Genomic DNA, 25218 nt, shown 5'->3' on the forward strand with positions numbered 1-25218 from the left:
ACCCCCCACCCACCGCAGCCCCTTCTGTTGTTGTCGTCCTCCCGCTAACATGCGAGGTCCGCACAGGCGACAGGAACACATTCCGCCCCGAGTTCCCCTCCGCCGGCGGCCTGCTGGTCCGGAGATGAGTGCAAGATGTCCGTGTCGGGGCTGAAGGCCGAATTGAAGTTTCTGGAGTCAATCTTTCACCCAAAGCACCAAAGGTTCCGCATCCTAGACTGGAAGCTGGACGAGCTGAATTGTCAGTTCAACGTCGGCGGGGAGACGCGGCTCATCCTCCACTGCAACATCACGGTGGGTCCTGGAGGAGGCTGGCCGGCTAACTCGCACTTTATTCGGCGGCTAACTCGCACTTTACTCGGCGGCTAACTCGCACTTTACTCGGCGGCTAACTCGCACTTTACTCGGCGGCTAACTCGCACTTTACTCGGCTGCTAACTCGCACTTTACTCGGCTGCCAACTGGCACTTTACTCGGCTGCTGACTCGCACTTTACTCGGCGGCTAACTCGCACTTTACTCGGCTGCTAACTCGCACTTTACTCGGCTGCTGACTCGCACTTTACTCGGCGGCTAACTCGCACTTTACTCGGCTGCTAACTCGCACTTTACTCGGCTGCTAACTGGCACTTTACTCGGCTGCTGACTCGCACTTTACTCGGCGGCTAACTCGCACTTTACTCGGCGGCTAACTCGCACTTTACTCGGCTGCTAACTCGCACTTTACTCGGCTGCTAACTGGCACTTTACTCGGCTGCTAACTCGCACTTTACTCGGCTGCTAACTGGCACTTTACTCGGCTGCTAACTCGCACTTTACTCGGCTGCTAACTCGCACTTTACTCGGCTGCTAACTGGCACTTTACTCGGCTGCTAACTGGCACTTTACTCGGCTGCTAACTCGCACTTTACTCTGCTGCTGACTCGCACTTTACTCGGCTGCTGACTCGCACTTTACTCGGCGGCTAACTCGCACTTTACTCGGCGGCTAACTCGCACTTTACTCGGCTGCTAACTGGCACTTTACTCGGCTGCTAACTGGCACTTTACTCGGCTGCTAACTCGCACTTTACTCGGCTGCTAACTGGCACTTTACTCGGCTGCTAACTGGCACTTTACTCGGCTGCTAACTCGCACTTTACTCGGCTGCTAACTGGCACTTTACTCGGCTGCTAACTCGCACTTTACTCGGCTGCTAACTCGCACTTTACTCGGCTGCTAACTCGCACTTTACTCGGCTGCTAACTCGCACTTTACTCGGCTGCTAACTCGCACTTTACTCGGCTGCTAACTCGCACTTTACTCGGCTGCTAACTCGCACTTTACTCGGCTGCTAACTCGCACTTTACTCGGCTGCTAACTGGCACTTTACTCGGCTGCTGACTCGCACTTTACTCGGCTGCTGACTGGCACTTTACTCGGCTGCTAACTCGCACTTTACTCGGCTGCTAACTCGCACTTTACTCTGCTGCTAACTCGCACTTTACTCTGCTGCTAACTCGCACTTTACTCGGCGGCTAACTCGCACTTTACTCGGCTGCTAACTCGCACTTTACTCTGCTGCTAACTCGCACTTTACTCTGCTGCTAACTCGCACTTTACTCGGCTGCTAACTCGCACTTTACTCGGCTGCTAACTCGCACTTTACTCGGCTGCTAACTCGCACTTTACTCTGCTGCTAACTCGCACTTTACTCGGCTGCTAACTCGCACTTTACTCGGCTGCTAACTCGCACTTTACTCTGCTGCTAACTCGCACTTTACTCGGCGGCTAACTCGCACTTTACTCGGCTGCTAACTGGCACTTTACTCGGCTGCTAACTGGCACTTTACTCTGCTGCTAACTCGCACTTTACTCGGCTGCTAACTCGCACTTTACTCGGCTGCTAACTCGCACTTTACTCGGCTGCTAACTCGCACTTTACTCGGCTGCTAACTCGCACTTTACTCTGCTGCTAACTCGCACTTTACTCGGCTGCTAACTCGCACTTTACTCGGCTGCTAACTCGCACTTTACTCGGCTGCTAACTGGCACTTTACTCGGCTGCTAACTGGCACTTTACTCGGCTGCTAACTGGCACTTTACTCGGCTGCTAACTGGCACTTTACTCGGCTGCTAACTGGCACTTTACTCGGCTGCTAACTGGCACTTTACTCGGCTGCTAACTGGCACTTTACTCGGCTGCTAACTGGCACTTTACTCGGCTGCTAACTGGCACTTTACTCGGCTGCTAACTCACACTTTACTCGGCTGGTGACTGGCACTTTACTCGGCTGCTAACTCGCACTTTACTTAGCTGCTAACTGACACTTTACTCGGCTGCTGACTCACACTTTACTCGGCTGGTGACTGGCACTTTACTCGGCTGCTAACTCGCACTTTACTTAGCTGCTAACTGGCACTTTACTCGGCTGCTAACTGGCACTTTACTCGGCTGCTAACTGGCACTTTACTCGGCTGCTAACTGGCACTTTACTCGGCTGCTAACTGGCACTTTACTCGGCTGCTAACTGGCACTTTACTCGGCTGCTAACTCGCACTTTACTCGGCTGCTAACTCGCACTTTACTCTGCTGCTAACTGGCACTTTACTCGGCTGCTAACTGGCACTTTACTCGGCTGCTAACTCGCACTTTACTCGGCTGCTAACTGGCACTTTACTCGGCTGCTAACTGGCACTTTACTCGGCTGCTAACTGGCACTTTACTCGGCTGCTAACTGGCACTGTACTCGGCTGCTAACTGGCACTTTACTCGGCTGCTAACTGGCACTTTACTCGGCTGCTAACTGGCACTTTACTCGGCTGCTAACTGGCACTTTACTCGGCTGCTAACTGGCGCTTTACTCGGCTGCTAACTCGCGCTTTACTCGGCTGCCAACTCGCGCTTTACTCGGCTGCTAACTCGCACTTTACTCTGCTGCTAACTCGCACTTTACTCGGCTGCTAACTCGCACTTTACTCGGCTGCTAACTCGCACTTTACTCGGCTGCTAACTGGCACTTTACTCGGCTGCTAACTCGCACTTTACTCTGCTGCTAACCCGCACTTTACTCGGCTGCTAACTCGCACTTTACTCGGCTGCTAACTGGCACTTTACTCGGCTGCTGACTCGCACTTTACTCGGCTGCTAACTCGCACTTTACTCGGGGGCTAACTCGCACTTTACTCGGCTGCTAACTCGCACTTTACTCGGCTGCTAACTCGCACTTTACTCGGCTGCTAACTGGCACTTTACTCGGCTGCTAACTGGCACTTTACTCGGCTGCTAACTCGCACTTTACTCGGCTGCTAACTCGCACTTTACTCGGCTGCTAACTCGCACTTTACTTGGCTGCTAACTCGCACTTTACTCGGCTGCTAACTGGCACTTTACTCGGCTGCTAACTGGCACTTTACTCGGCTGCTGACTCGCACTTTACTCGGCTGCTGACTCGCACTTTACTCGGCTGCTAACTCGCACTTTACTCGGCTGCTGACTCGCACTTTACTCGGCTGCTGACTCGCACTTTACTCGGCTGGTGACTCGCACTTTACTCGGCGGCTAACTCGCACTTTACTCGGCTGGTGACTCGCACTTTACTCGGCGGCTAACTCGCACTTTACTCGGCTGGTGACTCGCACTTTACTCGGCGGCTAACTCGCACTTTACCCAACTCATCATGACGGTGTGTCCTGGACGAGGCCGACGGGCTAACTCACACTTTACTCGGCAGCCCATTTCCGCCTACGCACCCCTTTCACTGTGGTCCGTGTCAAGGCCACGAAAAGACCACTTTTGTGCCGAGTGAACTTTCAGGAAGCGTCGAATAACAACAATAGTAATAAAAATAAGGACAGCTAGCTACCGCCTGGAAGTAATGCTAGCATGCATGCTAGCAAACATTAGCTTCCCTCTCTCCATATGAAATGACATTTTGTCAAGTTACAAAAATACTTAAAGTTTTTATTACTCACGGAGGACACGGCGCCGTGTTGTTGTGGAGCGAACACAGAGAAGCTAATGCAAATAACAACAGAAGAAAATAACAAATCCAAAAAGATGGTTTGACCAAAACAGACTATCTTTGAATCCCAGTAAGACTAAAATAATGCTATTTGGTAACAATAGAAGATAAAGTCAAACACAGATACAAGTAGACGGAATACAAATTGAAAGAGTAAATGAAACCACATTTTGAATAAATTGAACTGGAAAGCTCCTGTCAAAAATATATAACATAAAATAGTAACAAATATATCAATAATCCAGGCAGCACAGGGGAAAAGGGTTTACTACGTCTGCCTCACAACACGAAGGTTCGATCCTTCTGTGTGGAGTTTGCAGGTTCTCCCTGTGACTTCGTGGGTTCTACTCAGGCTTCCTCCCACCTCCAAAGACATGCACCTGGGGATAGGCCCCTCCCACCTCCAAAGACATGCACCTGGGGATAGGCCCCTCCCACCTCCGAAGACATGCACCTGGGGATAGGCCCCTCCCACCTCCAAAGACATGCACCTAGGGATAGGCCCCTCCCACCTCCAAAGACATGCACCTGGGGATAGGTTGATTGGCAACACTAAATGGTCCCTAGTGTGTGAATGTTGTCTGTCTATCTGTGTTGGCCCTGTGATGAGGTGGAGACTTGTCCAGGGTGTATCCCACCTTCCGCCCAATTGCAGTTGAGATAAGCTGGGAAAAGCGATAGGAAATGGATGGATAACCGGAAGAGAGAGCCTTCCTTTGCTAACCATGCCCCCGAGTCTATGGTCAGCTCCTCCCCGGTCTGCCATGCTTTTGTTTGGGCTTGTTGTCGTCTGTTGGCCCTTATCCAGTGGGATAGGTTCCATCACCACCATGATCCCGAGAGGGACAAGCGGTAAAAAATGGATGGATGGATAACCAGAAGAGTGAGCCTGTCTGCCATGCTTTTGTTCCAGCTTGTTGTCGTCTGTTGGCCCCCATGCAGTGGTCCAAGCATCAGGTTAGCGTAGCATCCTAGCTCGGTGAAGGACTCCAGCGTAGTTTGGTCAAAAAGTCAGAATATTCTGCGATATCTCAACTTTATTAAGGTTGCCAGATCAAAAAAAACAACTTTTCAGTGTATGTCCTGCAGGCTCTGCACAAGATGCACAGCACAAGCATGTGTGACATAGAAGTAGTTCAACTAAATGGGACTAATCGTGGCGGTCCGCTACCTGTACGTTTAGTGTCAGAGCTCAGTCCGCATTGCTGGCAGTAAGTCGGACACGTTTCCAGTGCAGGTTTGAGTCCGCCACGGCTGCCCTTTGTCACCCAGTCTGTTCATAACATTTATGGACAGAATTTCTAGGTGCAGTCAGGGCTTTGAAGGGATCAGGTTTGGTGGCTGCAGGATTAGGTCTCTGCTTTTTGCAGATGATGTGGTCCTGATGGCTCCATCCGGCCAGGATCTTCAGCTCTCACTGGATCGGTTCGCAGCCAAGTGTGAAGCGACTGGGATGAGAATCAGCACCTCCAAGTCAGAGTCCATGGTTCTCGCCCAGAAAAGGGTGGAGTGGCATCTCCAGGTTGGGGAGGAGACCCTGCCCCAGGTGGAGGAGTTCAAGTACCTGGGAGTCTTGTTCACGAGTGAGGGAAGAGTGGATGGTGAGATCGACAGGCGGATCGGTGCGGCGTCTTCAGTAATGCGAACGCTGTATCGATCCGTTGTGGTGAAGACGGAGCTGAGCCGGAAGGCAAAGCTCTCAATTTACCAGTCGATCCACGTTCCTGTCCTCACCTATGGTCATGAGCTTTGGGTTATGACCGAAAGGACAAGATCACGGGTACAAGCGGCCCAAATGAGTTTCCTCTGCCGTGTGGCGGGGCTCTCCCTTAGAGATAGGGTGAGAAGCTCTGCCATCCGGGAGAACTCAAAGTAAAGCTGCTGCTCCTCCACATGGAGAGGAGCCAGGTGAGGTGTTTGGGGCACGTCCGACCAGTAGGAGGCCACAGAGAAGACCCAGGACACGTTGGGAAGACTATGTCTTTAGACATATGCATAAATAATGAAAAAAGACAACTATGCATTGGCAGTATTGTTTAACTTAAAAAATGATTAATAGTGAATTGAAAATTAGGCCTAAAAGGCTACAAAGTGCTGCCACAACGAGAAGTGCGAAAAAGCTCAAACGATCGTTCTGGGGGGACGGGCCAAAACGTTTGCATTCACACTGTGATTGGGTAACCAAAAGATGGAGTTGGACATTTGAAAAGCGAGACCCGGTCGCATGATTGGCCACCGGAAGATGGACTCAGCCCGGTGATAGGTTTAGCAAAGATGGACTCGCAGAGATGATTATTCATGTGGCGAGACATCCACCATATTGCTTGGTTTTAAATAACCTGTTCATTAAATATGCCTGCTTGTCAAGCCAGCTTCTGTTCTCACTCTTTTTCAATTCTGTGCTTTTCCTTTGGTCATCAATTCATGTAAACAGTACACTTCAAGTGCATAGCAGATAAATAAAAACAAGTATCTGTTTACATTTCCTGACCAAAAAGGGATAGGCTGAAGCTAAAAGCTTATTATGCTTACCCTTTCCACGATCACTTTGTACATGTCAAATAGAGAAAACAAAAACAAAGATATTGATCTTCAGATGAAGAAACACAAGAAAGGAACCTAGAGTCTCCGTCAACATCATAGTACCTGATCACATGCATTGTTAAGCATGTAAATACATGTATTTACCAATATATAACATAACACCTTCTATTTTAATTGTGTTTTCTTTATTTTCATGACTATTTACATGGTACATTGTCACTGAAGGCATCAAAACTATTGACACCTGTGAAGTGAGAACCATGAAGCTCATGCAGAGAATGCCGGGAGTGTACAAAGCAGTAATCAGAGCAAAGGGTGGTTATTTTGAAGAAACTACAATTTAAAACATGTTTTCAGTTATTTCACCTTTTATCTTGTTAAGTGCATAACTCCACATGTGTTCATTCATAGTTTTGATGCCTTCAGTGACAATCTCCAATGTAAATAGTCATGAAAATAAAGAAAATGCATTGAATGAGAAGGTGTGTCCAAACTTTTCTCACTGGCACCCTTCGAGGGTAGACACTCATCTTTCCTCTCCCTCATCTCTCCTGCTTGCTTCTTTGTCTTGTCTTCACTTTTTATGTTGCCTCTTTTTGCACTGCTCTCCAAATCTAAACATTGGAACTATTTAACTGGCCTCAACGAAATTGACAAGATCTTGAGTTTGGTGGAACCTGCTTGTCGTGACGGAGCGGTTGTTGCTGGACACGTGACGGACTCTTGGGAGAAGGAGTGCTGCGTGCCTGGCAACCCTTTTTAAGTCGAGGACGTGAAGCTATTTACTTATTGGGAATTCTGACAACTGGACATCTGCTGATTGGAGTAAGCGTTGCTCTGGTTTGTCCACAAATTGGAAGTTGCTGGCAGTCTTCAAAGTACTCCAAAGCTGCCATCAATGATTGGGGGATGCAGGAAGAACTGTGGACACTCTTGTGATTTGGATCGCATCGGACTGTCTGCCCCGCAGGAGTTTGAGGACCAGTCATGGACAATTTAGAGTGAAAAGCACATTTTATTTTCACTTGTATACAAAACATTCTAACTTGGATAGTTTCCCTGACTTCGAGACTCTCCCGAAGGACAGTGCGGCGAAGACACAACAAACACACACCTGTTGTTGTTGACTTTGGACTTATCGGCTGCACGACATCAAGGCCACGGAACAGAGACACTACAGGCTTGCACACACACATGCATCCACAAAAAGAATATACGCCACACACACATACCCCACCCCCAATCCAACGCCCTCGACGTGAATCCCATAGGGGTGATGGAAGGATGGGCAGCACCTGAAAGCTGCGGCCAGCCACCATGACCCTGCACTCCCTCCCCTCTGTTGCTAGATATCTGGAGATGTATGTTGTAATATGTATTTGTGCTTTGCTATGGAGGTTTTCTCCCACTCCAGACTGGGTCCCCTTAGTAGCCCAGTCTAGATTGTATTTTTTTAGTCATCTTTTCCCAGCGTTTACCTTTTTCCCCATCTTTTACGGGGGGCCTTGTGGTGACCCATCAGCGTTACTGTTCTGTAACCCTGTACACTGTTGGTTTGTCTAATCCTGATCGGGTTTGTGCTGAAAACTGGTGCAATGACAATAAAGACCTATTCTAAAACACATTGAATGAGGTGTGTCCAAACTTTTGGCCTGTACTGTGTGTGTTTGTCTATATATTGACCAGTCCAGTTTATAGTTTCCAGGAGCCTGAATCAACACAACGTCTTCATTGCCATTTTCTGTTTTCTTGCAGGAGTCTTATCCCTCAACACCCCCAATATGGTTTGTAGACTCCGATGATCCAAGTCTGGCAGAAGTGTTGGAGCGCTTAGAAGATGTCCGCAAAGGCAGCACGTTTGTGAGTTTACCCACATGGATCCAGTTCACAGACTAGAGCTCTTTGATTTCATTATAAAATCTGATTCTTTAGATTTCCCCATAATGGATGCATTAAGTTGAAAGCACATGGTGATCCACACAGATGAAAAGAAGTCATTCAGGATGTAATTAGAGATGTCCGATGATGGCTTTTTTGTCGATATCCGATATTCCGATATTGTCCAACTCGTAATTACCGATTCCGATATCAACCGATACCGATATATAGAGTTGTGGAATTAACAAATTATTATGCCTAATTTTGTTGTGATGCCCCGCTGGATGCATTAAACAACGTAACAAGGTTTTCCAAAATCAACTCAAGTTATGGAAAAAAATGCCAACATGGCACTTATTGAAGTCACAAAGTGCATTATTACTCACCGGTGCAACAAGAATATAGCAACCGCTTTCCAAGATCTATTTTGTGTATGTGCAACTGTCATGCTGTGATCGACAGCTTGAATCCTAGTCACTTTATTTGTCCCAAATGTCACGTGGGGGTCTCGCAGTTTACTGAGCGGTTGTTCTCTCGGGATGCAAAATGGACAAGTCCGGACGACAGCCTGAAGGTAGGATATGATTTCATCAGGAAGCAAACCAAAAGTCGCACGTGACGCTAAGGTAGAAACTTAGCAGAGGACTGAAGAACATAGAAACAAGACATGAAGCTAGGTGCCTGTTGCTTGCAGCAAACAATGATGCCAGCCTGAGCGTGGCGAGCAAGGTGAATAAAACAGCTCTCTGATTAGTGGTTGACAGCAGCTGTGTGTGGGACCACTAACCAGAGGCAGGTGAACCCAATTAATTACCATGGTGACCAAAATAACTTAAGATCATTTAAGAGGTTGTTCAAATGAATAGCGCTTACGAAGTACAAAGAAGAAGAATTCTGAGAAATACTTTCAACCTTATTGAAAATCAGATATTCTGCTTCTCAGCATGTTAATAATGACTGAATTAATTGATTACATGTTACAAAAGGGTTGTGTATACTAATTCACAGATGTTATTTTATTATAAAAAGGTCAGTAAATGATTCTATATATTTTTATACGCTCTGAAGTGGGAAAGGGGTAGGAATAAATAAGCTTTGCTTCTTCCTACTCCTTTTCGGACATGATGTCAAGTGAAATGATATGAAACTGTGTGATGTATTATACTGTAAGTGTGTTCATGTTCCAAATAAACTAAAAAAAAGAATAAGCCCAGGAGTACACACAACAGGAACTAACGGAGTCCAAAACTAACAGATCATAACTAGCCAAAACATGTTCCGTACCACAGATGATGACACCAAATAGCATTTTTTAATAAAGTTCAACCTTAGTTGTGGCAAATTTATACAGTACAGGCCAAAAGTTGGGGCACACCTTCTCATTCAATGTATTTTTTCTTTATTTTCATGACTATTTACATTGTAGATTGTCACATTGAAACTAGGAATGAACACATTTGGAGTTATGTACTTCACAAAAAATGACTGAAAACATGTTTTTATAGTCTGGTTTCTTCAAAATAGCCACCTTTTGCTCTAATTACTGGTTTGCACACTCTTGGCATTCTCTCGATAAGATGAAGTGAAAACCATTTCAGGTGACTACCTCTTGAAGCTCATGGAGAGAATGCCAAGAGTGTGCAATGCACCAATCAGAGCAAAGGGCGGCTATTGTGAAGAAACTAGAATATAAAACATGTTTTCAGTTATTTCACCTTTTTTTTGTTAAGTACATAACTCCACATGTGTTTATTGATTCATTTTGATGTGACAATGTACAATGTAAATAGTCATGAAAATAAAGAAAACACATTGAATGAGGAGAAGGTGTGTCCAAACCTTTGGCCTCTACTGTACATGTATTTGTAAATTTGTTTTGTCAAACCACTTTTGGTTACAATTGCTAGCGGTTGGTGGACTTCTTGTTTTGTTTTGTTTTTTATTCAAATGTTTGTTTTTTTTAATTTTGAGCTGTTGACATAATCCATTTTTAATGTTGTTTTCTGTCAACACTCTGTGCAGCTTCTTCAGCAGTTAAAGCGTCTCATTTGTGACCTCTGCCGGCTTTACAACCTGCCTCAGCATCCAGATGCAGAGATGCTCGACCAGCCTCTACCTGCTGGCCCCATTATTCAAGAACCAAAAGTATGTGCTAAATGCAATAACAGTTTATTTTGTCATGTTGGATGACTTATTTTAACTTCAGCACGGGCCATCTGATGAGGTGACGTCTGAGGAGGAAGAAGAGGAAGAAATGGGAGAGGTAGCAATGTATTTTACTTCTGGGAAAATGTGTTATTATTTTTTATGAACTCTTATCTAAATGCCACCGATTGACTGTGGCAGCAGGACATTGACCTGGACCAAGACTTGGACCATTACGACATGAAAGAAGAAGAGCCGGTAGAAGGCAAAAAGTCAGAAGATGACGGAATCGAAAAAGAAAATCTTGCCATCTTGGAGAAGATTCGTAAAAACCAGAGACAGGACCACTTAAATGTAAGTTTGTTTTCCTAAATACCAGTGTATTAAAAGTCCCATTTTGTACGTTTTAAAATTACAACTTGCTGTTTTGTGCGTGTAGCCGAAATGCGAATCGGATGTGGTTGTCAAGGCCTATCTCTAACAGTGTGACTCCAAGAAGTGCTATTCTGCACTCTATCCACTTTTTACTAGAGATGACCGATAATATTGGCCGACTTGTTCAGAAAGGTTAAAAAATTAAAAACGGTTTTACCTTTGCTGAGAGACGAAGATGATAAAACACGATTTTAAAACACCATTGACTTGTCAAGTTTAAAATGGCTGTCTATAGTGACCCCAAGGCTGGTGACTTTGGGACGCACTTCATTCTGCACTGGTCCCAAGTCAGGCAGCCTCCTTCCAAGGACCCAGACCATGCGGTGGACAGAGTGTGGGTCCTGGTAAGAGTCTTCCAGCAGCGGCTGGAGCGATATGAACCGAGACGGTACAGCCTACAGGACACTTCCTGGTTACGTCTGTTGTACCCGCCCTTACATTTACGTCACGTATTTTCTGCTCAGTCGCACGGGGTCAAATGTTAACAAACTTAAAAGACAAATGTCAAATCGTTTTTAGTGTTGTCTTGGTTGTTTACATTATTTTAGAGCAAGCTACTAAAAACTACCGTCGCCGTCTGATTAGAGCTGACCGATCATGGTAGATGGTTGTCATGGAGATGTGTCGCGTGTTGACAAGTGTTCTGAAGCTGTTATTCCTAATTATTATTTAACGATGGATTTATTGTTATGCTTGTTGTAGTGGGACATGTACCTTTTTAAAAACATGCAGACAATCCAGAAGATGTCCCGGAAAGAGTCCTTATGGCTTTATCCACACAATCTTCACCACACCGAGTGTGTGTGACAATCATTGGTACTTAAACTTCACTTCAAATCATTTGGGAGGATCTTAAAACAATACTAGAAAGTAAGCAATGTTAACAAAAACTTAACACAAATGAGGTGTTTCCCGATCCAATACTGATATGGAATATGAGTGGAATACCAGCAAAAAAACAAGTATCGGATGATATTGGCTTGCATCTAAACTCGCCGATACAAGCAGTCCAGCCGCGCGCTTACTTGGGCAGTTGGTTAACATACAAAGGTCCTCCAATCTGCACAGAAAGGTCATCTTTTATTTTATTTTAGTTGTTTACAAAAGTTAAACATGACAAGCTATACTGTAGACTACTCTGTGGACATTTGCCATAAATGTACTTAATTGAACAATATTGCAGTTTAAAGCAGCACATTTGTCAAAATAAACAAGTATCACATGATTATAGTTGCATATTACTTACATAAACACAAAGTCTCCAAGGCAGGAGCGTATGAGAAAGTATCCAGTAACCAACATGTCCACATCTGTCAATTTACTGCATCATGCCCTCAATTTAATGAATTCTTGTGACCACTAGGTGTCACAAAAATGCAAATTAAGACTTTCCTTCAAAAAAAGCACAGATCTGCCATAAGGTTAGTGTTTTCATACTTACCATTGTTGTCTCAATGAGTATTTTCACTTGATCAAACCTCTTCTAACATTCCACACTACAAAATAAAAGTATGTACTATGATTACTGCTGATATTGTATTGGATTGATATGAGTATCGGCCAAGCCCCAATGTCCCCATATCGGTATTGTATTGGAAGTGAAAAAGTTGAATGGAGACACTCTGAGTCAGCACTCGACAGCCGGACGCCTCATTCAATAAATTGGTGGTGCCAATACCAGAGCTAGTATCAGTAATTGATCGATACAAGAGTGATTAGATAGATTGTTTATGTTTACACACTCAGGATATATATCCTTGGACAAAAGAGGACTTTGAAGGCAAAACAAAATCATTTGAAAGAGTAGTGGATAGTTGATTTTGCTTTCGTTTAATTATTCTTTACTTTTTACTTTGTTTTGCTCAAACAATTGCATGTAAAAAGAGAGAATAAAGACCTGATTTAAATATTGTGGGGATATTGTTAAACTGTCATTTGGACTCACAATGGATATAAAGAAACATGTACAGTCATTGTGATCGGTGTTGGTATCGGCCAATCCCACTCATGGATGATTGGAATCTGCAAAAAAAAAACCTGATTGAAACATTCTGAATTTTATCGATAAGTCAAGTAATCGGATAAAAGAAACTGTACAGCCTCAATGCCTATTTTAAGGAAAATTGTTTTGATAAACAGCATATATTTTTCTTGCCATTAGCTTCATTATTTCAGTTTAAAAATAAACTTAATCAGCATTGAAATAAACATCCATCTATCCATTTTCAACCACCTGTCCCTTGCTGGGTCGCCGAGTGTGCTGGAGCCTATCTCAGCTGCAACATATGTGCATTGATAAGATTATTATAAAAAAAAAAAAAAATACTTCTCCGCTGTTCGCCGCCACACACACACACACACACACACACACAGACCACCGCTGTCATGTGCACTCTGTTACTAAGTCTGGATTTTGTAAACATTTTCTAGTTATACTCAAACAATTAAATTCCAACAACATAAGATAAAAAATAGAGATGTCCAATAATATTGGACATATTATCGGCCGATAAATGCTTTGAAATGTAAAATCGGAAGTTACCGGTATCCGTTTCAAAAAGTAAAATGTACAACTTTTTTTAAACGCCGCTGTACAGAGTGGTACACGGACATAGGGAGAAGTACAGCACGCCAATAAACCTTAAAGGCACTGCCTTTGCGTGCCGGCCCAATCACATAATATCTGCGGCTTTTCACACACACAAGTGAATGCAAGCCATACTTGGTCAACAGCCATACAGGTCACACTGAGGGTGGCTGTACAAACAACTTTAACACTGTTACAAATATCCGCCACACTGTGAACCCACACCAAACAAAAATGACAAACACATTTAGGGAGAACATCCGCACCATAATACAAGGTAAACACAAAAGAACAAATACCCAGAACCCCTTGCAGCACTAACTCTTCCGGGATGCTACATTATACACCCACCGCTACCCCCATTATTAGGCATAATAATTTGTTAATTCCACGACTGTATATATCGTTATCGGTTGATATCGGAATCGGTAATTAATAGTTGGACAATATCAGAATGTCGGATATCGGCAAAAAAGCCATTATCAGATATCTCTAATAAAAAAATTATCTAAAACAATACCTAAATTGAAATAAATAATAATGTAAAGTATTTAAAAAAAGATCAATATATATAAATAGTATAATGCATATACTGTATATTTTGTAATACCAAATCAATAATGGATAGGCCAAATACAGAATGGTACCAGAGACACAGTCCAATGAAGGAGTCAACAGGGAAGCATAGTCGCTCTAGTTTGGTTGTTGCACTGCAACCAAACTAGACAGTCAATGGATGAATTCTCGGCCCGAATATCTCTTGGAGTTTATGGGCAGTTGCCAGCCTGAATGCTGGCTCCCGCATGATAGTTGGAGGACTTGAGGCTGAATTCCTGTTTGATTGACGGCGAAATAAGGAAATCAGCAATTTTGAAGTACAAACCACCACCGTTGTAACATTTTTCAAGTTTCATTTTGGTGTTCCGAGTTGATCTGGGCCCTTTTCCAAACATTTGGTTACTTTTTTGTAATTAACAAGTTGTGACTAACGACACAACTTGCGTCTTTTTCTGGTGGTATTGGAGATTGTCTCCTCGTGTTTGGAGACTCTGAACTTCTGTCGTTTTGCAATGTCCCCAACAAGCAGCCAGTAATGCAGTGGCCTAGTGGTTAGAGTGTTTGCCCTGAGATGGGTAGGTTGGGAGTTCAAACCCCGACCGAGTCATACCAAAGACTATAAACATGCTTGACACTCAGCTTCAAGGGTTAGAATTGGGGGATAAATCACCATGGCACCGCTGCTGCCCACTGCTCCCCTCACTTCCCAGGGGGTCATCAAGGGGATGCAGAGGACACATTTCACCACACCTAGTGCGTGTGCGTGTGCGTGTATGTGTGTGTGTGTGTGTGTGTGTGTGTGTGTGTGTGAGACAATCATTGGTACTTACTCATACTGTTTCCACATTGCGCATTTGGTAGTCTGCGGTCTGCAGGTTTATGTTGGATGTCCACATCTCAGACATGTTGCCTCCACAAACGTTGAAGTTATTGCTGATAAAGGAGAATTAACCGATGATTAACTTATCTTTTCCTCCCTGTCTTGTGAATGTTTGCATGCTATGCTAAATAAGAATCTGAAAACATATGATTCTTTGTCTGGTATCAGTTCAAGCAGACTTTTTAGTCTTGTGACTTAAATGAAGATCAGACCACATTTCATGACCAATATATGCCTACATTTAAGTAATCCAAAGGGTTCACATACTTTTTTCCTTCACTATATATTAGAATGAATATAATTGGAATTACTGCTGGAATGATATTATTTTAATAGACGTGTAAGTAATTATGATCTCAGCTTTGGGACTGTGTAATACTTGAGTGACCACAATGTGCACCAGGAATTCTTAGGGGGATTTGTGCATTTGCTGAAGCAAATGAAAAATTTAGGGCGGAGGGTCATTGCTAATGTATCATTACGTCTTACCTCAATAGAATAGTTCATCTTTTTGTTAAAGGGGAAATGCATTTCTGGGGGGAATTTTGCCCATCGTTCACAATCATTATGGAAGACATTACGATGGAGGGGTTAATTTTTTTAATGCATTTTAAATATTAAATAAACATAAGTCCGCTTACAGCACAGCCAATTGGAGCTCCACTATTTCAGCCATAAAATCTGATAAATAACCATTCAAAAAGTGCCAACAGTGTTCAATTTACATTTTGTGACTTGGATATTAACCAAGTATTGCTGACATTGTTATTTTAAACACTAAGGCAGACAAACTAAAGCGGGAACATAATCACTTCTGTGCCTCCCGTTGTTTACATCATCGTGTGGTTTGCTGCTCTCTGTAAGTTTATTCTAAATCGTAAATCATGCATCTCACCTGGCCAAGGATATAATCTGACAAATTGGGACACTTTGACAGCCGTTTGGGACCTGAAACTGGCGAGCACGACACAAAAAGCACTTTTCTTTGCGAGGATTATGAGACGTTTTTCATCTAAATGAGAATATATGAACATCCTAGCAGTCGACATCCTAATGACAGCAGTCATTGGACAGCAATTGATGATTTATTATGTTTGTTGACCCCTAATAGTCTGCAGTAATAACGTGATGCGTTTTTTGAATGAATGCTTAAAATTATCTAAGTACGTAAATATTACCTTTTATTATAAATGTTTCCATTTCTACATTGCATATAAACTTACATCATCTATATAAAACCCTAATGGAGGTATTTGGATGTTTTTTTAATTTTATTTTATTTATCAATCAGAATGAATTTAAAAAAAAAATCCTTTTGTCGTCATGTCTTTCCTAATGATTGTGGACGATAGGCAAAACTCCCCCAAAAAAGTGCAGTTCCCCTTTAAGGAGTAAGACAATGATGTAATCTAGTTTTGCATTTTTCAGGGCGCAGTTTCTGGCTCTGTGCAGGCCTCGGACCGCCTCATGAAGGAACTCAGGGAGATCTACAGATCACAGAGTTACAAGACAGGTGACTAAAGACTCTTTCTTGACCAAAAGCTGTCCAGTTTCCCCATACGTGTGCAGCACTATTAATGAAAGATTAAATGTTCGGGCCTTGTTGACCAGCATGGGCTAATACACATGGAGTTACAAACAAGATTGTTTTAACCCTTTGTTTAAAAGACTGTTGGTTTTTCAGCCTGAAAATGGGAACATTTGAAAATGACGCATTAAATCAAGGTTAGGTTTCCTCTAGTTTGCCAAGTCGATACCTGTGGTGAGGGGCGTGGTCACAATGACATCATCGTATAATTTGCATAGTTTGCTATGATATGATTTGATTTAAAATGGCTCCATTAATGTATAGATACATTTATAAACAAATCTGTGGTATTAATTAGTATTACATATATTTTTATATTATATCTTTTTGCTATATTTTCAATGGTTGCTGTTTATTGTACAATATGCCTTGTTGAGAATTGTTCAAATGTCTAAGGACTTTTGGGGACTTTTTCTTTATTAAAAAGGTCTTGCAACAAATGTAGCATCTTTTTCTGGTGTTATTATAGACCAGGGGTGGGCAATTAATTTTTACCATATAATACAATGCAAAAATGTCTATTTCTGCAAAAGGTTAATTTATGTCACTTTCTCCTGCATCCTCTTTAAAAGTCCAACATTTTTCCCCGTCAGATTTGGACAACCATCTGTTGTCACACCTGCCAGCTTGTCCCATTTCAGTCCTAACATGTCCTTTACCTCTGTGAACAAGTCATTACTTGTGGTTGTCTCTTTAATTCACTGCATGGCTGCCAGCTCCTTTGTCATTTGAAAGTCTTCAGTTATCCCACGTAAGAAGATGACCAGCTGAGCGATGTCACGTACATCGCAGCTCTCATCCAAAGCCTGAGAAAAACAGTCAAAGTCGGCCGTTCTATTCTTCAGCTGAAGCTCTGAGTTTCCAGCGACTAGTCTCAACCCGCCTCGTTACAGTGCGTCGGGAGAGTGACACGTTGTCAAATGCACCCCTCTTCTCCGGTCATATCAGCGCAACAGAGTCCAATAAGCACTCCTTAAACTCTCCGTCAGAAAACGCTTTACTTTTTCTGGCGATTTTGTGACAAATAACAAAACTTTTCCTGACGGCTGCATCTCTGGGGGTGTGAAATTTGGCAAAAAGTCCTTGTTGGGTTTGCAGTTTTACCATCAACGCATCAGCCTTCCTTGCGCGCTCTCATCAGACAGATTTTGCTATTTTTCCTCCTGCTTCGTGGTGTAGTGGCGATTTAAATTATAGGCTTTAGCAGGGGTGTATATTGTTGCGTCCCGGAAGAGTTAGTGCTGCAAGGGGTTTTGGGTATTTGTTCTGCTGTGTTACGGTGCGGATGTTCTCCCGAAATGTGTTTGTCTTTCTTGTTTGGTGTGGGTTCCCAGTTTAGCGCATATTTGTAACAGTGTTAAAGTTGTTTATACGGCCACCCTCAGTGTGACCTGTATGGCTGTTGACCAAGTATGCATTGCATTCACTTATGTGTTTGTAAAAGCCGCATATATTGTGTGTATGAGCTGGCACGCTGTTTGTATGCATGAAAAGTGGACGTGACGACAGGTTGTAGAGGACGCTAAAGGCCTTTAAGGCACGCCCCCAATATTGTTATCCGGGTGGGAATCGGGAGATATTCGGGAGAATGGCTGCAAAGGGAGATGGGAGATGTATCGTTGACTTATATACACAGTAAAGACATGTGAAGTATCCTTGTACACTTGTTAGTTAAACCTTTCTACCAATTATATACTAACAATTATACTTCAATCAATCAATCAATGTTTACTTATATAGCCCTAAATCTTCCATTATTATTTACATCCCACATGTAGTTTGTAATTTAAGTCGATCATAGTATTAACTACTGTGTTGATTCAAGAGTGATATATTTTTCCAAGACATTGGTCTTAAAGTGTTTTTTAACAGTTCAACAAAATATTTTGAGTTTTTTAATGTACATTAGTTGTTATCACCTATAGCCATCATATTTCATGTGTTCAAGAAATGCCTTGTAGTGATTTATTGAAGAGATTTCCTAAAACCATACAAAACACTGAACTAATGAAATAAAGCATGGATGTTGTACCTTTTGGAATATCTTATTAATATGTAAAGAAATGTTTTTCAATAGAATCAAACTATATTAACTACGAATGCTGTAGTACATAGTTGGAATGGCTAATACTGATATGGTGAAGATAGTTTCTCCATAAAAACAATTAACTTTTGATGCTGTGGTATAGTCTGGACAAATGGGTTTAGATCATAGCATCTAGTAGGTAGAAACCATTGCTAGGCTTTCTTGCATTTTTAAAGAAAGTCTATGTAGGAAATGCCTTCCAAAGCATTTTAAAAATGGCAAAATCTCTTCAACTTCCCCAAAGGGCACCTTCACCCCAGAGTGATATTTTTAATTCCTGTTTTTTCTTTTAACTTCACTGGGTTCCTCGACAGAGGTCAAAACTTGGTGTTGACATAAAAGGCAAGAGGCAGGAAATGTAGGCAAGCAGTAACCATCCTAGAAGACTCATTGAAATCACACAAATGGGTTATTTCAGGCCAGATATTTTGTGTGTTCTGGCAATGCTGACTTAATGGCGACAAGGGACATCGCTCTGTTTACACCTTTAGGGGGACCTCTAACAGTATGGGGACAAAAAAACAGGTCCCTAAAGGGAAACCTTTTTAAATGATAGTCAGATCCATTCTGAAGATGATTTTTAAGCTTTGGCCCATAAAACATGTTTACTGGTTAGTTTGAGTGTGAGACATTTGCACAGCAGCCCCCTCATCAGGCTGTAGCTGGTACTGCACTCACTGCTCTGCTCACGCTTCTTCCGTGTATAGTTACCGGTAATCACTTTTTTTTTTAAAGGGTCTTCAGTAGTCACGTACAAATTTGTGCGCATTACGCAAAATGATTTTAAGTTGGTCCCCATGAAGCATATGAACTCTTTTTCCCCAGGGTCCCCACTAAGACTGATCAGCACATGACTTCATCGATCCAGAGATTTAAAGACGTGTATGAGCTAACTGGCCAGTGGACATCAAACCTCATTTTTTTATGCCTCCACAACCTGTAGAAAGGCTGGTCCGCACAAACTTGGTCCCCATTCCAGATGATAATGTGTGTGTGTGTGTGTGTGTGTGTGTTTGTGTGTGTGTGTGTGTGTGTGTGTGTGTGTGTGCGTGTGCGTGTGCGTGCGTGTTAGATTCAGTGGTTCTCAAATGGGGGTACGCTTACCCCTGGGGGTACTTGAAGGTATGCCAAGGGGCACGTGATATTTTTTTTAAATATTCTAAAAATAGCAACAATTAAGAAATCCTTTATAAATATATTTATTGAATAATGCTTCAACAAAATATGGATGTAAGTTCATAAAGTGTGAAAAGAAATGCAACAATGTGTTGACAGCTAGATTTTTTGTGGACATGTTCCATAAATATCGATGTTAAAGATTTGTTTTTTTGTGAAGAAATGTTTAGAATGAAGTTGATGAATCCAGATGGATCTCTATTACAATCCCCAAATATCTATGTGTAGAAATCTTCATTTATAATTGAATCACTTGTTTATTTTTCAACAAGTTTTTAGTTATGTTTATATCTTTTTTTCCAAATAGTTCAAGAAAGACCACTACAAATGAGCAACATTTTGCACTGTTATACAATTTAATAAATCAGAAACTGATGACATAGTGTTTTTCAACCAAAAATGCTTTGCTTTGATTAGGGGTACTCGAATTAAAAAAATGTTCACAGGGGGTACATCACTGAAAAAAAGGTTGAGAACCACTGTTGTAATTCATATGCAATGTTTTCAAATCTGATTTATTATAGAAACATCCTAATATTAGTCACAACAGCACATAAGAGCAGCTCTTGCTTTGCACACAACATACATTAAATCTTAAATATTAAACACTCTTGATGCACAACATCAACAAACATATTTATTCATACAACACAATTATGGCTGTCACAATTTGAAGGAAAAATAATAATTTTGAGTAATTTGTAGGTCATATGGCCCACTTCTAATGTCATGTCTGTATGTGTCATTTCACAGGTATTTATTCAGTGGAACTAGTCAACGACAGCCTTTATGATTGGCATGTCAAGCTAAGGACGTAAGTGGCGAGAACTCTGTTGGTTTCCGAAGTCTCTCCAGCCTGTGTGATTTCTGTTACATTTGACCTGTTTCTTTCTAGGGTCGACCCAGATAGTCTGCTGCACAGTGATTTGCAGGTCTTAAAAGAAAAGGAAGGGGTGGACTACATTTTGCTCAATTTGTCTTATAAAGTGAGTTATCTTATTTACTATCAACTTCCGTTTCTGCACTAAAGACTGAAATATTTATTTTCCTTGTTTTGACAGGATAATTTTCCTTTTGACCCACCTTTTGTGCGAGTTGTCTGTCCTGTGCTCTCTGGAGGGTGAGTGAGCGCTCATCTCATCTTGCCCTGTTTGAGTACACATTCCTTTCCAGGAATAATTCTCACATTTATTTTCCAGTTATGTTCTTGGAGGAGGAGCATTGTGTATGGAACTTCTCACAAAACAGGTGGGTTAATCATTTTAGCATACTACATGACTGTGATTTCCAAATCCTGTGTTTTCTTTTGTATTTTGCAGGGGTGGAGCAGTGCCTATTCCATAGAATCTGTCATCATGCAGATCAATGCAACTCTAGTGAAAGGAAAGGCCAGGGTTCAGTTTGGGGCCAATAAGGTGACACAATCTATGTATTCATGGATTGCCACTATTCGTGTTTAAGTGTCTTCAGTCAGGCCTCACGTCAACATCACAAGGATTTAGAAGCCAATTTGTTTGCTATTTGAGATCGGCCATCGGATGCAAACCAGTTATATGCAAAACTACTTGAATACCATACCATACCAACTTTATTTATAAAGCCCTTTAAAAAAACAACCGCAGTTCAAGAACAAAGGGCTGTACACCACAAAGAAATAGAGGAAACTAAAAAATAACATTTAAAACAGAAGCAAAATACACATTGAAAAAGCAAATACAAATTACCCTAAGAACATTTTTTTAGATAAAAAGCAGTTAAAAAGTTACAAGTTAAAACCAGTTTAAAGACTCATGCTGGTTTAAAAGCCAGTGAATAAAAATTGGTTTTAAGAAGGGTCTTAAAAATAGCCAAAGAAGGGGTCTGTCTCACACAAAGAGGGAGATCCTTCCAGAGTTTGGGGCCCGCAACAGAGAAGCACGGGTTCTCTCACCAAACCAGGGTTCTGATTTAGTTTAGGCCTTTTTGCTTTTTAAAGGAGCCACTGAGTTCAAGGCTGTTTCACAAGTGGAGACATTCTCAGCGTCAGAAAAAACAGAGTCAGAGGGTAAAAGAAACCTGGTTAAAAGCAATAATTACATGACCAGGAGTGGAAGGATTAAAATAGACTCACCCCCTCCAACATTATGTCCACCAAATGGCTTGCAATGCAATAGACTTGACAAATACATAGTAATGATCAGTTTTGACTGCTCCGGAGCTTAAAAGTTTAACTACAGTACAGGAAAAAAGTTTGGACACACCTTCTCATTCACAACACAACTGATGGTCCCAACCTTATCGATAAAGCAAGAAATTCCACTAATCAACCCTGTTAAGGCACAGCGATCAAGCGAAAACCATTTCAGTGACTCTTGAAGCTCGTGGAGAGAATGCCAAGAGTGTGCAAAGCAGTAATCAGAGAAAAGAGTGGCTCTTTGGAAGAATCTAGAATATAAAACATGTTTTCAGTTATTTCACAACTTCACATGTGTTCATTGATAGTTTTGATGTGACAATCTTCATGAAAATAAAGAAAATATTGCATTGACTGAGAAGAAGGTGTGTCCAAACATTTTGTCCTGTACTGTACATTTGTTGTTGTGGTTTACAATGCCGGAGAACTACCGGTACATTGCATCACATTTAGGATGATTTATGATGCAGGCTTTTTGCAATTGTCTGATCGTTCATTTTTGTCATCCCTACAGTTGAACCGAAAACATTGGAAGAATAAGTGATAATCAGGGTTTCAATATCTGTTTGTGGTGGAAGATGATGTCATGGACACACTTGCATAATTGGCCATGCTGCTTGTACACTCAGTATGTTTCAATGTAAGGACTTGGTTCCATTTTTCAAATAATTCTGCTCAAAATTAGCTTTCTTAAACACATGGAAACACCTTATCTGGTCGTCTTTGGCTTGTGAAAAAATCGGATTAGCACACCTAGATTACGCGATTGGAAAAGAGTTTTCTCTGGCATGTGAGCGTTATTTGTGGCAATCTCCGGGAGGACCAACACGTCGCTCTTTACTACAATATTCACAAATGAAGAAGAACAAGCTGGTGGGGGGACTTGCATACAAAGTAAACATACACAAGCTGAATTAAGACAATAGTTTTAAATGTATGATAGAAAAACCTACCTGTTTAATAACTCATCCAAATGGAATTTACTATTTTTAATACATTTGACTTATAAGGTGCCTTTCTGGGCCTCAAGGACACTGTACAAAATCAAAACAATAAAATCAATTGGATGAAAACAACAAGCAAGATTGATAAGATTCACAATGAATAAGCAGTCGGGAATAGGTGTGTTTTGAGTCTTGATTTGAAGAGGGATATTGAGTCTAAGTTACGAAGGTCTGGTGGTAGAGAGTTCCCAAGATGAGGGGCAGAGCGGCTGAAAAAGACATGCTTCACTATGCAAACTTTTTCATTTACGAACCCGTAAAGTTTGTAAATCACTGTATTGACCGTCTAACCGCAAGCTCCTAATGAGATGGCAGTAGCTGCTTTCTAAGTATCACGCCGCTGCCAACAGGCAAAAGTTTGCATACACCTTCTCATTCAATGCTTTTTCTGTATTTTCACGACTATTTACATTGTAGATGGTCTCTGAAGGCATCAAAACTATGTATGAACACGTGGAGTTATGTACCTAAAGAAAAAAGGTGAAATAACTGAAAACATGTTTTATATTCTCAAATGGTTTTCACTTTTAATTTTAATAATATACTTTATTTGTAAAAAAGCACTTTACATTGAATAAACAGTCTCAAAGTGCTACAGTGTATCAAAGAAACAAAAAGATGAGAAAAATAAAAACTAGAACAGCCTAATAGCTAGAACTAGTATGCATATTAAAAAAAAAAAGGCTTTTTTAAAAAGAAGGGTTTTTAAGCCTTTTTTTAAAAGCATCCAGTCTGTGGTGCCCTCAGGTGGTCAGGGAGAGCGTTCCACAGACTGGGAGCAGAAAGCCCGGTCTCCCATAGCGGAGGTGTCCCGTGGAGGATTTAAGGGTGAGTAGTTCTTTGAGGTAGAGGGGGGCATTTCCACGGAGGCACTGGTGGGTTAGTAGAGAGATTTTGTATTCAATCCTGAGTGGAACAGGAAACCAGTGAAGGGATTTGAGAATCGGTGTGACGTGTTCATATTCCCGCACTCTCATCAGGATCCATGCAGCACTTTTCTGTATGAAAGGTGTCATAGTTTTCATGCCTTCAGTGACAATCTTCAATGTAAATAGAAAAGGCATTGCAATGAGAAGGTGTGTCCAAGCTTTTGACCTGTACCGTATGTACCTCTGCGTGCTCTTGAACATGTTTGTTGTGCTACTCAGCGGGTGTTCGATGTCAACGATGAAGTCTTTGCATTCATCTAATTGTGTGTTTGTGTCCCAAAGAACCAGTACAATCTGGCCCGAGCACAACAGTCATACAAGTCCCTTGTGCAGATTCATGAAAAGAACGGTACGTGGTACACTTGTCACTGGTTTGGGATCAGGACACGCCCACTTACATGACTCAAGTCTTCTTCTCCTGCATCAGGCTGGTACACGCCCCCTAAAGAGGACGGATGAGGGAAGCTGACTACTATGCACTGGGAACATGAAGCAAAGTGTCTCAGTTTCTTTGGACTATTTCCCCGTCGGACTTGTTGGGAGTGCAGAGCTGCTCGGTTGCTTCACCTGACAAGTATCCTTCGTATGATGTGAGGCTGTTCCTTGTCCTCTTCATATATCTTCCATTGTCTGCTCTCCACTTCCAACGTGGAGAAAATGTTTCTCCTTCAGCTGCTTTGACAAAATGGACTTTAAACGGGAACTCTGAAAGCCGTACCAGAGCCTTCAAAAATGGCACGACGCCTCACCTGTTTTTATTGAGCTTTTTTTTAATTATTATTATTATTAACAGGTACAAATATTGTTCTAGCAAATGTTTTTTTTATTATATTATGAGAATCCTAGACAATAAATGAGCCAGTTGTCATAGCTTGGAGGCTTCTGTTCAAAAGGAAATGACATACTGCTCTTTCTTCCCAAAATATGCAGCGTTCGGGTCCAGATGAACTATGGCTTATCGTGAGAGAACTTGGAAAAAAAAAAAAAATCAAATAGGCACTTCAGTGGTGAATGGAGGGAGCATCATCATGTCTTGTTTCAGAATGTTTCAGCAGAATGGAGCATCATGATGTCTTGTTTCAGAATGTTTCAGCAGAATGGAGCATCATGATGTCTTGTTTCAGAATGTTTCAGCAGAATGGAGCATCATCATGTCTTGTTTCAGAATGTTTCAGCAGAATGGAGCATCATGACGTCTTGTTTCAGAATGTTTCAGCAGAATGGATCATCATC

General features: G+C 42.0%; 1 protein-coding gene across 4 annotated transcripts; it reads left to right on the top strand.

Annotated features, from left to right (window-relative positions):
* Positions 1-24882, top strand: LOC133563661 (ubiquitin-conjugating enzyme E2 Q2-like). Of its 4 annotated transcripts, none has more exons than XM_061917923.1 (13): positions 1-294; positions 8302-8406; positions 10447-10569; positions 10631-10687; positions 10774-10923; positions 16443-16542; positions 20633-20693; positions 20775-20865; positions 20941-20999; positions 21079-21127; positions 21199-21294; positions 24268-24334; positions 24413-24882. In XM_061917923.1, exons 1-13 carry the CDS (start codon positions 136-138, stop codon positions 24442-24444), a joined length of 1149 nt encoding a protein of 382 aa, XP_061773907.1. In that variant the 5' UTR covers positions 1-135; the 3' UTR covers positions 24445-24882. The 4 variants fall into 4 exon arrangements, with proteins under 4 accessions (XP_061773907.1, XP_061773906.1, XP_061773909.1 ...); XM_061917922.1 differs by having other exon boundaries at positions 3-294; positions 10771-10923; XM_061917925.1 differs by having other exon boundaries at positions 4-294; positions 16458-16542; positions 24413-24855.
* The last annotated feature ends 336 nt before the right edge of the window (positions 24883-25218 follow it).

This window comes from Nerophis ophidion, linkage group LG12, assembly GCF_033978795.1.
Source record: "Nerophis ophidion isolate RoL-2023_Sa linkage group LG12, RoL_Noph_v1.0, whole genome shotgun sequence".
NCBI lineage: Eukaryota > Metazoa > Chordata > Actinopteri > Syngnathiformes > Syngnathidae > Nerophis > Nerophis ophidion.

Coding starts and splice junctions, on each gene's coding strand:
- LOC133563661 (XM_061917922.1), top strand. CDS start 136: ATGTCCGTGTCGGGGCTGAAGGCCGAATTGAAGTTTCTGGAGTCAATC. Junction 20,694..20,774: donor TGGCATGTCAAGCTAAGGAC/GTAAGTGGCGAG, acceptor GTTTCTTTCTAG/GGTCGACCCAGATAGTCTGC. Junction 20,866..20,940: donor TGCTCAATTTGTCTTATAAA/GTGAGTTATCTT, acceptor TTGTTTTGACAG/GATAATTTTCCTTTTGACCC.